Genomic DNA, 14511 nt, shown 5'->3' with positions numbered 1-14511 from the left:
AAGACCTCAGAGACAGAATTGTGGCAAGGCACAACTCTGGCCAAGGTTCCAAAAAAATTTCTGCTGCACTTAAGTTCCTAAGAGCACAGTGAAGGAAGACGTTTTAGGACGACCAGAACCTTTCCTACAGCTGTCCGGCTAAACAGCAGTCAGGGAAGAAGAGCCCTGGTGAGCAAGGTAAAGAAGAACCCAAAGATCACTGTGGCTGAGCTCCAGAGATGCAGTCGGGAGATGGGAGAAAGTTCTAGAAAGTCAACCATCTCTGCAGCCCTCCACCAGTTGGGGCGTTATGGCAGAGTGGCCCAATGGAAGCCTCTCCTCAGTGCAAGACACATAAAAGCCCACATGGAGTTTGCTAAAAAAACCCAAAAACAAACACCTGAAGGACTCCAAGATAATGAGCGATAAGATTCTCTGGTCTGATGAGACCAAGATAGAACTTTTTGGCCTTAATTCTAAGCGGTATGTGTAGAGAACACCAGGCACTGCTCATGACCTCTCCAATACAGTCCCAACAATGAAGCATGGTGATGGCAGCATCATGCTGTGGGGGTGTTTTTCAGCTGCAGGGACAGGATGACTGGTTGCAATCGAAGGAAAGATGAATGTGGCCAAGGGGATATCCTGGACAAAAACCTTCTCCAGAGTGCTCAGACTGGGCTAAAGGTTCAACTTCCAACAAGACCCTAAACACACAGCTAAAATAACGAAGGGAGTGGCTTCAGGACAACTCCGTGACTGTTCTTGAATGGCCAGCCAAAGCCCTGACTTAAACCCAATTGAGCATCTCTGGAGAGACTTGAAAGTGGCTGTCCACCAACGTTCACCATCCAACCCGACAGAACTGGAAGGAGGAATGGCAGAGGATCCCAAAATCCAGGCATGAAAAACTTGTATCATTCCCAAAAAGACTCATGGCTGTATTGGCTCAAAAGGGTGCTTCTACTAAATACTGAGCAAAGGGTCTGAATAGTTATGGCTGTGTGATATTTCAGTTTTTGCAAAAATTTCAACAATTTTGTGTTTCTCTGTCAATATGGGGTGCTGTGTGTATATTAATTAGAAAATAATTAACTTAAATGATTTTAGCAAATGACTGCAATATAACAAAAATTAAAACAATTTAAGGGGGTCTGATTACTTTCCATACCCACTGTAAATATTAAAATGAGATCTGAACATGTGAGCTAGTGTGGATTCATAGGGTCATCTCAGCTTTTGCTTAAATCTCGCAATCTAAACAGAGTTGTGGTGCTTCTGTCCATGTTCCTCTGTTTCAGATCTGTCTCTAGACATCCCCCATCAGTTCAGGCAGAAGAAGAGTAAGGACCAAGAGCCTGGACCCCCCTGTACTCTGTATGGTCAGTACTCAATAATGCACTGCTTTGTGATCCATCCATTTTCTTCCACTTATCCGGGGCCGGGTTGCCAGGGCAGCAGTCTAAGCAGGGACTCCCAGACTTCCCTCACCCCAGACCCGTCCTCCAGCTCCTCCGATGGGATCCCAAGCCGTTCCCAGGCCAACCGAGAGACATAGTCCCTCCAGCATGTCCTGGGACTCCTCACCCTATCCCTAAGGGTGCGCCCAGCCACTCTACAAACCCATTTCGGCCACTTGTATCCACGATCTCAACCTTTCGGTCATTACCCAGAGCTCATGACCATAGGTGAGGGTAGGAACGTAGACTGACGGGTAAATCGAGAGCTTTGCCTTTCGACTCAGCTCCTTCCTTCTTGATGAGGCCATCAGGGCAACATCATCTGCAAACAGCAGAGATGAGCTCCTGTGGTCCCCAAACTAGACCCCCTCCGACCCCTGGCTGCACCTAGAAATTCTGTCCATAAATATAATGAACAGAACCGGTGGCTCCTGCTTCGTTCAAAGGACCCCGGACCCCATACTCCCGGAACACCCCCCAAAGGACACCACAAGGGACACGGTCCAATGCCTTCTCCAGATCCATAAAACACATGTGGACTGCTAGGATAAACTCCCATGAACCTTCGAGGACCCGATGGAGAGTATAGAGCTGGTCCAGCTGCTCCTCCTGAATCCGAGGTTCGACTATTGGTCGGATTCTCCTCTCCAGTACCCTGGAGTAGACTTTACCAGGAAGGCTTAGGAGTGTGATTCCCCTATAATTGGAACACACCCTTTGGTCTCCCTTTTTGTACAGAGGGACCACCAACCTGTTTGCTAGTCCATCGGTACTGTCCCCGACCGCCACGCGATGTTGGAGAGACATGTCAGCCAAGACAGCCCCACAACATCACCACTCGGCGTCCATGTCCCCAGCCTTTCCCGGGATCAGGTAGAACCTACCAGGTCTATCCGGCTTCCTCTTCTGCCAGCAGATCCAACTCACTACCAGGTGGTGATCGGTTGACAGCTCTGCCCCTCTCTTCACCCGAGTGTCCAAGACACATGGCCAGAGATGACACGACAACAAAGTCAATCATCAACCTTTGACCTAGGGGGTCCTGGTGCCATGTGCACCGATGAACACCCTTGTGCTCGAACGTGGTGTTCGTTATGGACAAACTGTGGCTAGCACAGAAGTCCAATAAAAAGTACCGCTTGGGTTCAGATCAGGAAGGCCGCTCTTCCCGACCATGTCCCTCCAGGTGTCACTGTCGTTACCCACATGGGCATTGAAGTCAGCCAAGAGAACAACGGAGTCCACGGTCGGTGGACTATCTAACACCCCTTCCAGGGACTCCAAGAAGGCCGGGTACTCTGCACTACTGTTCGGCCCATAGGTCGACACAACAGTGGGAGACCTGCCCCCAACCCGAAGGCACAGGGACCCTCTCGTTCACCAGGGTGAACTCCAACACGTGGCGGCTGAGCTGTGAGGCAGTGAGCAAGCCCACAACAGCTCGCCGCCGCATCCCGCAAGCAACCCCAGAGAAATGGAGGGTCCAGCCCCTCTCAAAGAGTTGGGTCCATGTGAGGACGGCCCCACATCGCTCCTTCGAACCCAGCCAGGCCCCGTGGGGAAAGGCCCAGCCACCAGGCGCTCGCTCTCAAGCACCCAGGCTTGGCTCCAGGATGGGGTCCTGGTGACGCCGGTCCGGGCAATGTAGCGAACCTTGATTGTACACTCATCAGAAAGGGCTTCTGAACCACTGTCAGTCTGACCCACCCCCCCGGACCTGTTTGCCATGGATGACCCCATCAGGGACATGGAGCCCGTGACAACATAGCTCCCAGGATCATTCGGGTGCTCAAACTCCTCCACCACGTTAAGGTTGGCGGTTCAGGGAGGCTTTCTGCTTTCTGATCTCTGTTCTGATTTTGTTTCCTCATCACAAACTCCCTGGGAATACACATTGAGCACACAGTAGTTAACAGGAGTTCACAAGAGTAAACATGGACTATACAGGGAGTGCACAGAGATTACATAGGGAATACACAGGAGTACACATGGAGTACACAGCGTGTACATATGGATTACACGGGAGTGCACAGTGAGTACACAGGAACACAGAGGGAGTACACAGCGAGTAAACAGGAGTACACGGGCAGTACACGGGCAGTACACGGGCAGTACACAGGCAGTACACAGGCAGTACACGGGCAGTACACGGGCAGTACACAGGCAGTACACAGGGAGTTCACAGGGTGTTCACAGGGTGTATACAGGGTGTATCAAAGTAGAAAATACACAGGGAGTAGACAGGAGTACACAGTGCGTACACAGGGAATATACAGGAGAACATAGGGAGTACAGGAGACACAGAGGTTACACAAGGAGTACACAGGAGGAGACAGAAAGTAGACAGGGAGTATACCGGAGTACACATTGAGTACATAGGAAGTTCACAGGGAGTACACAGCGGTACACAGGTGTAAACAGGGATTACACAGGGAGTATACAGGAGAACACGGAGTACACAGGGAGTACACATGTAATACACAGGAAGTAAACAGAAGTACACAGGAAGTACACAGGAGTACAAAGAGTTATCGGGAAGTAAAGGGGGAGTACACAGGAGTACAAAGAGAGTTAATGGGGAGTACAGAGGCAGTACACAGGAGTACAAAGTGAGTACACAGGAATATACAGGGAATACACAGGGAGTACACAGGAATAGACAGGGAGTACAAAGGATTACACAGGAGTATACACCGTGTGCACAGTGCACACGTACAATGGAGTACCCAAAAGTAAACAAGAGTACTCTAAAATACACATGGAGTACACAGGGAGTACACAGGAATTCACAGGAACAGGAGTACACGGTGAGTACACAGGAGTGCACAGGGAGTATCCACGAAGTATACAGGAGTTCACACGGAGTACACAGGGTGTACTCAGGTAGTACACAAGAAGTACACAGGAGTACACATCAAGTACACAGGGAATACACAAGAATACAAAGGGAGTACACAGCAAGTACACATGTAATATACAGGGAGTACACTATAAGTACAGAGGAGTACAGAGGAGTACAGAGGAGTACAGAGGAGTACAGAGGAGTACAGAGGAGTACAGAGGAGTACAGAGGAGTACAGAGGAGTACAAAGTGAGTACACAGGAGTCCACAGGACTACAAATGTAGTACATAGGGAATAAAGAGGAGTACACAGGGAATACACAGTGATACACAGGTGTAGAATTGGAGTACAAAGTAGTACACAGGGAATACACAAGAGTATACACTTTGTCCTCATGGAGTCCACATGGAGTCCACATGGAGTCCACATGGAGTCCACATGGAGTCCACATGGAGTCCACATGGAGTCCACATGGAGTCCACATGGACTCCACATGGAGTCCACATGGACTCCACATGGACTCCACATGGACTCCACATGGAGTCCACATGGACTCCACATGGACTCCACATGGACTCCACATGGACCGAGTGCACAGGGAGTACACAGGCCTACATAGAGAGTACAATGGAGTACATTTGAAGTACACAGCGAATACACTGGAATTCACAGGAACAGGAGTACACAGGGGGTACACAGAGAGTATACATCTGGAGTGTTTTCTTTCATTCACACACTCAAACCCTGCATATTTACGGTGAGTTCTTCTCTCAAACTGAAAACACTCTGTTCCACCTTGTGATGTCATGTGGTAATACAGGAAGTGCTCCACTGTGTTTTAAACTCTAAACAGCTCCTATTACCTTTAGTTCAGTAGAGATTCTAGTGAAGGTGTAAACTACAAAAGTACCATTTCATGACATTATAAGGTGGAACAAGCCATTTTGAGCTTTGGAGATGTAGACAAACGTGTGAAACAAAACACTACTCCAGATTTGTTTTTGAGGAGGGGACAAGAGTCCATTTTGTGTTATATAGGTCCTTTAATGTGATTTTTGTCTTTATGTCAGACTGTTTACAGAGCTTCACTGATTTAGAGGAACTTGATGAGACTGAACTGTACTATTGCCTCAGGTGTAAGAAACGCCAGAAATCAACTAAGAAGTTCTGGATCAAGAAGCTGCCCAAAGTATATTTGACCAAACTGTAGTAGTAGTAGTAGTAGTAATTATTATTAAGATGACATTGTGTTGTAGGTTCTGTGTTTGCATCTGAAGCGGTTCCACTGGACAACCTTCATGAGGAATAAGGTTGACACTTATGTGAAGTTTCCTCTGAGGAATCTGGACCTGAGACAATACCTGCTGGAGGTGAGCCCTGAAAAGATTCAGTTCAGTTTATGTTTGTACAGCCAAAAATCCCTCTTAGGGTTTAACAAGATCATTAAAACCAGATAAAACACACATCCATTTGAAGATAGTTCTCATAGGAGGGAAGGGGAGGTTCTGCCTTATGCCTTTGTTATGTGAAAATATGATCTCTGAACATACAGCTCATGTTTGTGTTTCAGCCAGAGGCCACAGAGCCCGACAGCTGTTTCTATGACCTGGCAGCAGTCTCAGTGCATCATGGGTCTGGGTGAGTGGATACTATAATGAACAATGCTGCTTTATGTAACTTTTCAGCTGAAGTAAAATGCCTTGTGATTTAAATCAGACCTGTTCTTCAAATTGGATTAATTATTAAGTAATATTCATGCAGCACTTTGTTGTGATGATGTTTACGGTGACGTCAGCTCCCACTGGGCACCGCATATTTCTATAGCAGACGTCAACAGACTTCTTCTTTCTTTTATTAAGTCATGTTGGATGAATATTGTAATTTAAAATGTGTAAATTATAACATAATGATCCACAGGTGTCAGAGATTATAACTGTAGAGACACACAAACACAGTTGGACTGATTTAAAGCTATATTGCATTATTGGAGAGTGAGTCATTATGTCACCTCTAGATGGAGCCATTACACTGTGCTGTTGCACTGCCCTTGGGTGATGTTTGTTGACCGTTTGATGCATGTGTCTGTCCACAGAGTCGGCTCGGGGCATTACACGGCATATGGCTGTCACAAGGGTCATTGGTACCACTTCAACGATGGCACTGTGACTCTGACCAATGAGGAGGCAGTGACCAAAGCCAAGGCATACATCCTGTTTTACGAGTGGACAAGACTACCGGGAAGAGGCGTGTCTACAGAGGAGGGGGAAGGCGGCTCTGAGCACTCTCTCAAACCCACACCAGCTGAAGCCACACCTGTCTCGGGGCAGTCTGTCAAAGCTCAGGGAGACACGCTTAACACCACAGCTGTCACGGGGGAACATCCCCCAGAAAATATGAGCCCCTCACTGCACTCTGTATGACACCCTCACAGGACATAGTTTTTTTTTTACATTATTCTGTATTTTAGAAAAAGCACTGGATTTTAATTCTTTTTCATTATTGTTCATTTCCGAACTAGATTATGAAGTATATTGTTTAAAATTAAGCCGTAACTCTGGGATGTTGCCCCCAGGCCTTATTGGAATAAAATAACGCTGAATTTTAATTAAAGTTCCCCTTGGATAAATGAGTTTATTGTTTTTGATGAGATTTGAAGAAACATGCAAACTAACAATCAATATCACAACAAGCTTCAAAACAGGACTGCAGTGGTTCCCAACTGTTTTTGTCTCACACTGTAGTCCTCCTTAAAGGTCCGAAATGACACAAAACTTGTGAACGATGTTCTAATGCTGTTTCCTCCTCAACATACCTGGAGTTGTGTTTTGTTTCATTCGCACATACTTAAATAACACTTTATTATTAGTCTGTCTACATCTCCAAAGCTCCAAATGCTCTGTTCCACCTTGTCATCACAAGGTGAAACAGAGCATGAAGTGGTGGTTTTCAAGTTAACAGCTCCTTTACCTTTAGTTCAGTAGAGATTGGCAATTCCTGGGCTGAAATGATGCAAATGATTCTATTGAAGGTGTTTGGAGTTTTAACAACATAGTGGAGCACTTCCTGTATTACCACATGACATCACAAGGTGGAACAGTGTTTTTAGTTTCAGAGAAGAACTCATCCTAAATCTGCAGGGTTTGTGTGTTAAACATGTGTAAATGAAACTAAAACTATAACAGCTGTTTAAAACCTGTTCAAAATATTAATATTAATTAATATAATTAATATTAAATCCAGAACATTTTTAAACTACTCAGCTTTAATCATTATCTTGATATAATCGTTAATCTCAATTATTTTGTCCTGATAATCATGACCAGGGCTGCACTGATCTGGGTTTTTCTGTTCTAATATCGATGTTGATACTTTAGCTTTAACCAGAGCAGAAACGGACCCAAATGTATTTTGTATTTTCTGATCATTTAAAGTAAAGTGTGAATTGTCTTATTACACCAGTTTAGAAATTAAAATGAGATTGATTGAACTGATATTTGACCCGTTTGATGTTGGTATGTTGTCGGTATCGCTGCGTCTTTGATAGTGATACCACATTTCCGTGTTGTCCCATGACTATAGTTGTTCAGAAGCTGCACTAATGTCTTGGACCAGGTTGACTTGGAAATTAGCCTTTTTCTGTTGTTTTGTCTATATTGGTCTCTCCCTCTCCTCTCCTCTCCTCCCCTCCTCTCTCCCTCTCCTCTCCTCCCCTCCTCTCTCCCTCTCCTCTCCTCCCCTCCTCTCTCCCTCTCTTCTCCTCACCCCCTCTCCTCTCCCTCTCTCCCCCCACAGTAACCTTAGCACAGCCATGCAGGATGTTCCATCTGCTCAGCTCCACAGAGGCCTAAACAGACACTCCTGTATGCCCACCAACAGCTGCCATCCCTGGGCCTGACACCACCTGTGAGGCCCCTCTTTGCCCCAGGGACAAGAGACGCTTTCTACTCTACCGCCCCCTGCTGGAACAAGCTCACACTACATTGTATGTGTGGATTCAACGGTACATTTTGGGGCTCAGTATTTATCTTAGAGACTTTGTTTGTGCTAGGAGGGAATTGGTGTATCTATGTAACTTTTCTAGTTGGGGGCGTCTAATAGGGGTCACCATGGAGATGTTTGCTTGGAATGTTTCACAATATGGCATTAAACACATCTATCTGTAGTGACATATAAAGGTTATCTTATCTGAAATTGAATCCTTTGAATAATACCTTGATAAACATGTTCTTGCAGTAATAGGGTCACCTCATAATGCCATACTGTGGAAAAACAAGATAATCTAGACTAATAAAGTGTTACTTAAACATGTGTGAATGAAACAAAATACAACTCCAGGTATGTTTTTGAGGAGGGAACAGCATTAGAACATGGCTTAAAGTTTCAAGAGTCAATTTTGTGTAATATAGGACTTTAAATCAGAATCAGAAGACTTTTATTGCCATAGTCTGTGAACACAGTTCACAAACTAGGAACTTGATACGGTGAAAAAGTGCAACATAAACACTGAATAAATACAAATACAAATAAGGGCATGCACAAAGTTAAAAAGATATGCTTTAAAAAATCAAACGAAATACTTAAAGGGAGAAAATATGTACAACAGCAGCATCAGAACAACAGTGCAAAGTGGCTTATTAAAGTGACCGGTGTTATAAAGTGTCCAGTTTAGTGCAGATATTATAAAGTGTTCATGAGACAAACAGCAGAGGGGAAGAAACTGTTCTTATGGCGAGAGGTTCTGGTCCCAATGGACCGTAGCCTCCTGCCAGAGGGAAGTGGCTCAAATAGTCCATGTCCAGGGTGAGAAGTGTCAGCTGCTATACGGCCTGCTCCCCCCGAGTCCTGGAGACGTACAGGTCCTGTATAGATGGAAGGCTGCAGCCAATCACCTTCTCAGCAGAGAAGTGAAATGAAACAAATGAAACTTGAGGTAAAAGTATTCCAAGTATTCAGAATGCAGTACAAAATACAACTTAATACAGTATTCAGTATTCTGTAACTAAATTCAAAGTATTTCTCCATCACTTGTTCTATAGTGTTTTAACAAGAGCAGGAACACACTGAACTATGAGTCAGCAGCAGTTAGGAAGGAAGACTCAGTCCCAGGTATGTTTTTGAGGAGGTGACAGCATTACAACTTAGCTTAAAGCTCCCAAGAGTTAGTTTTGTGTAATGAAGGACCTTTAAAACCCTATAGCGTCGGATCCTATCGCCGGCGATAGCGCGCGGATGCGGACTTTTCAGCAGCGTAACTCCGCAACCAGTCGTGCTCTCATGTAAAGTCAAACAGCGTCTCAAAGCGGAGGCACGGGGCTATTTAAATATTTTTCCGTGAGTTACGGTAATCTGCCTCTGTTGCTCCGCGAAGGTGACGAATGAGAGCGCGGGTGCTGCGGGGATTTTCCCAGTCATTTATTCGATGCGTAAAAGAAAAAATACAGATGAAAGTGAAAAATAGAAGTAGATGTGTGGAAAAATGCAGTAAATTCTGATACTTCCTTTAATATGATTTTTATGGCTAAGAAAAATCTAAAAGTCTAGGTGACCTATACTGGCCCATAGTAAACTCAGTCCTTAAAGGGATTTATTAAGTACAGCTGGCACTGTGACTCTACCAGTGTCGCCTATACTTAGTTATACACATATAGCCCCACTATGTGTGCCAGGCTCTTGCAGGACACAATGATAGAGCTGACATGTAATGTAATAATCCTCAGTGTTTTTAATAAAGGGAGACAACTCTGAATGTGCTGAACCCTGGGACTCTGCCTTCCTAACTACCGCTGACTCATAGTTCAGTGTGTTCCTGCTCTTGTTAAAACACTACAGAACCAGTGATGGAAAAATACTTTGAAAATGCGTCCTCAAACGCCGCCCTGTATTCCGTTGAATCCTTTGAGAAATCAGTCACTCAAATGACTGTTCTGAGTATATATTCTCATGTGTTCAGTTACTTCCCATCACGGCGTAACTCTCTGAGGTCGTGACGCCGTCTCACATGTGCATCGACCTATTTCACAATTCTGAAGGAGGTCGGCTCGTTCTGTAACAGCCCCAGAGCCAGAGCCCGAGCTCACGGGCAGCGCAGCCCTCGGGTTTTGGGTCCTTCTACACGTTTCTTATCAGCGGCTCCTCGAGAAGCCGGAGCCTGGAGAACTCGTTCAAAGCTGTGACAGATACGAGCCCTCAGACACAAAAGCACATGGGCTCGTTTTACGCCTGTCACCATGACGATGAGATAAAGACCAGAGACAAGGGAGGAACAGTCTGGACTCAAGGAAGAACAGCGAAACTTTAAAATAATCAAACATAAGTAGAATTTTTTTTAAATGCACAATTTAATCGAAGGTATATTCATACTCTGTAGCTGATGTCATCAGCATTCCCTGATGGAGTGATGCTAAGTGAGGCACTCCTCTGTCTGAAGCTCTGTTACGCAACTTAGACTTTAATCTGAGCTTCTTTTTTTTTTTAACACAATCTAACCAGAAAGAACTGACTTATCTGAACTACAACGCTGATTTGTGCTGTTAAACAACTCCTTCTCAAATAACACTACAGACAGGAGCGAGCTAGCTAGCATTAACATTAGCCATTAGTTAGCACTTTCACCTTTTTGTGTAAAATCAAACTCCTAAACAGGACCATGAACGCTTGGACTGATCACAGGCTCCTCATAATGTGCTCTTAAGAAAACTTGAAAAAGTGATTTAGAGTTTTCAGACTATTTTAAAACTTTTTTGTCAGTGTTTGCTAATATGTGCATCGTGTAACCATGGTAAATGCTGAACATTCCACCATAGAGATACACGTAGAACACCTCCAGTGTGACGTCACTGCAAAGTATCAATAGAATTATTTGCTGAGTAAGTGTTTGAACATTCTACTTATGTACAGTACTTTACTACTTTACTTCATTACTTTACACTGAATAATATACAGTTTAGGCAAGACACACTGATTCAATGACCTATTCATACTTGTATACAGAATATTATTTAAGTTATTGTATTTCCTGTATTATTTCATATCTTATGTGAAATTAAAGTGAAAGTGTTGTGAATGTAATTTACCAATTTAAATGTCATTCACTCAGGGAGTTTTTTTTTATTTTATTTTATTTTTTTAATTAAAGTGTTGTTGCATTCAGTCAATTGCGTTTTGTTTTTTTTTTGTTTTTTTTTTTTAAATGTTATTTCAAAATAAATATTGCAGTGATAGCTGGAATAGGTTTGGATATGTTTTTTCTTTGGTTTCCCCAATATTTTAATGGATCCTCCGATCTTGAGTAGCACTGGACCTCAATAATGGAGTCAGCTGTTGCGTTGGTAAACTGTCTGCCAGCTTCATCATCAAACTGCTGCCACAGGTTATCTGAAATAATAAAAAATACACTGAAATTTTAGTTTTTGTCATCTACTTCACATTAGTACATACTAGCAACAAAATAAATGCACATATAAGCTGATAACAATGAACAACATGCCTGAAGTGGGTGACTGCTCTGATGAAGGTCCAGGCTGTGGCTCAGATGTTTTGCGGGCAATTACTGCAGTACACTCCATTTTCAGTCAATTAACTGCCTCATTACACTTAGAGGAACTATGAAATCCGGGTGTTTTAAATCTTAATGTCTCCAGATTAGAAGCATTGTCTGTGACACGACGCCTAAGTTGGTCATGGAGATGTGTGGCTGCTTGTGTGTATAAATGTAAAGAGTTGCACTCAAGTGCACAATATAGCATTTTCATCATAGGGATGACCTTTGTTCCTGAAACTCTTCTCTCCTCAGACTACTCCACTGTAGCCTGATGGAAAGGGGCCAGCACAAGAAGTGCTTCCCTTAAGATTCAAATCCAAACTTAAAACCCACAGACTGGCATATTCTTCATATTCTTTATAATCCACAACTGCCCTGTCCTTTTCAATGTTTGTTTTTATCTGAATGCTTTTAACTGTATGTTCATAAATGTTGATTTTAACTGTCTGTAAATTGTATATTATATTGTATTTTAAGGTGACCTTGAGTGCCCAGAAAGGCGCCCTATAAATAAAATGTATTATTATTATTATTATTATACTCATCAGCCATAAGTGGAGTTAAGTGTGTTTGAAGAGAAGCAAGAACCCACGCTGGTTCTTTCTCATCATGTAGCCGTGACAGCATCTGATATGTGCTGTTCCAACATGTTGGTACCTCACGGATAAGTTTCACGGCAGGCCGTCCCATCTGTTGCTGCACTTGAGCAAGCTTTTCTTTGGCTGTGGTGCTGGATCTGAAAAATTATACGATTTGTCAAGATTTGTGTCTGATGGATGAAAGTTCAGGGATTACTTAGGGATATTGAATTTAGTTTGTGTGCAATGCAAATTGAATGCCGAATTTGGAGAGTTCTTGTTGCTGCAATCATATTTGGTGCTACATCGGTCACAAGACACCTTACCTTATTTGTTATGGCCCAGTCATCCATTACGCCCCTTTAAAATTGGGCCAAATTGTCTGCAGTGTGACTTTGTGGAAAGTGTTTCACCCCCAACACAGATGTACACAACTTCATATTATCATTAATGTAGTGACAGGTAAAAGCCAAGTAAGCTTCCATGTTCAAAGAGGTCCACATGTCAGCTGGTATACTCACTGCCACAGCTTGTACTGTACTGTACTTCCATATTCACTCGTTCAAGTTCCTCTGCATGTTTTTTGTGCACCATTTCTTTGACAGTCTGAAAATGAAACAAAATCAAATCAATATACAGTGCTTAACAACGTTATTAGACCACCTGTCATTGACAGACATCCAGCATTATGAAGTTCTCTCTCTATTCAGAATTATATATATATATATATATATATATATATATATATATATATATATATATATATATATATATATATATATATATATATATATATATATATATATAAAAACACTAGAACACTAGTTATATTTTAGCATTAAAAATGTCATGTCAGTTTAGTGATAGGCACATACTAATGGATCAACTTTTTCAGAAACAAAAAAAAATATTTCGGTGATCACAAGTGCTGTTTACCTATGGTTGCTGTGGCATAAACCTTGAATCAGGTCTAATAAATTTGTTAAGTACTGTACTTCAGTTAAATATTACATGATGAGTAACATCAGCTACATTTTCTAGACAAACCTTTCTGGTTGGCAAAATGGATGGGTCAAGGAGGTGAATCAGCTCCCTGAACCCCTCACTCTCCACAATGCTGAGGGGTTTGGCAGTCCTTTATAATAAAATTCAGCAACCATGAAGAAGCTGTTCAATGTCTGTATACCTGTGTTCATTCTCGGTGTATTTGGCACCTCCTAATTTTCTTGCTTTGCTCTGTAATGCCTAAGCATTGAGGAGGTGCTTTTATTGATATATGATAGCTCTGTCGAACAGATGCGGCATTTAACCTGCATAAAATGAAATAAATAATTTATACTGAGAGTCACATTGCCGTGTTTAAAAAAAAAAAAAAAAAATTAAATAAATATATATATATATATATATATATATATATATATATATATATATATATATATATATATATATATATATATATATATATATATATATATATATATATATATATATATATTTATTTATTTATATATCACGTGACTTTTTCTTAAAGTGATACCCGCATCGATACGGGGCTTCGCTAAAAAAGTTCGACACATGCGCTGGCGTGTCAGTGTTGCTGGACCCATCACTAGCTTAACTACAGTCCCAACTGCACAAGAAGCTACTTTACAAGTGAGAAAGTCAGACCTAAACTTTAATAATCCTCTATTTTACCATTTTGCAATTTTCTGAATCTTAATTATTAAAAACATTAATTAATTGAGTTAATTAGATTAACTGCAGAGCCAAAAAAAAAAAGAAAAAAAATCTGTGGGTTACTTAATGTTCTTCAAAAATAATAATGTTCTTCCTACCACTAGACTGTAATAACTTCTGTATACAGTCTAGTGGTAGAAATTCTTGACAAAGTGTTATCACAGAGATAAGTCTTACACATAACAGGCACAACACCTGAGGACATCTGCCTGCTGCTGCTGAGGTCTGACAGATGCCGAGGCCGAGGCTCTGACAGACAACAGTTGTCTTCCTGAAATAGTGCTGGAGCGTGTCCTTATATGAGCAGGTCTGAGGAGGAATCATGTGTCCATGCCACACAACACCAGCTCTGACTCATTGTAGCTCCCACATGG

The 14511-nt window shown here is 42.6% G+C and overlaps 1 protein-coding gene across 2 annotated transcripts in view; it reads left to right on the top strand.

Moving 5' to 3' along the window:
• The window catches only part of usp3 (ubiquitin specific peptidase 3), a 29466-nt gene extending 22118 nt beyond the window's left edge, over nt 1–7348 (top strand). Inside the window, exons 11-15 of one of the 2 annotated variants that reach the window (XM_055222404.1) lie at nt 1281–1361; nt 5353–5471; nt 5539–5652; nt 5853–5920; nt 6375–7348. In XM_055222404.1, coding sequence (XP_055078379.1) covers nt 1281–1361; nt 5353–5471; nt 5539–5652; nt 5853–5920; nt 6375–6702 — 710 coding nt within the window. In that variant the 3' untranslated portion in view covers nt 6703–7348. The remainder of the gene's footprint in view (nt 1–1280; nt 1362–5352; nt 5472–5538; nt 5653–5852; nt 5921–6374) is intronic. The other variant, XM_055222405.1, reaches the window with a different exon arrangement.
• Nucleotides 7349–14511: the final 7163 nt, after the last annotated feature.

The sequence above is a fragment of the Periophthalmus magnuspinnatus genome, chromosome 6 (genome assembly GCF_009829125.3).
Source record: "Periophthalmus magnuspinnatus isolate fPerMag1 chromosome 6, fPerMag1.2.pri, whole genome shotgun sequence".
In the NCBI taxonomy this organism is placed as follows: Eukaryota; Metazoa; Chordata; class Actinopteri; order Gobiiformes; family Gobiidae; genus Periophthalmus; species Periophthalmus magnuspinnatus.
The sequence above is the reverse complement of the archived record's forward strand: the minus strand, read 5'-3'. Positions and strand labels throughout refer to the sequence as shown.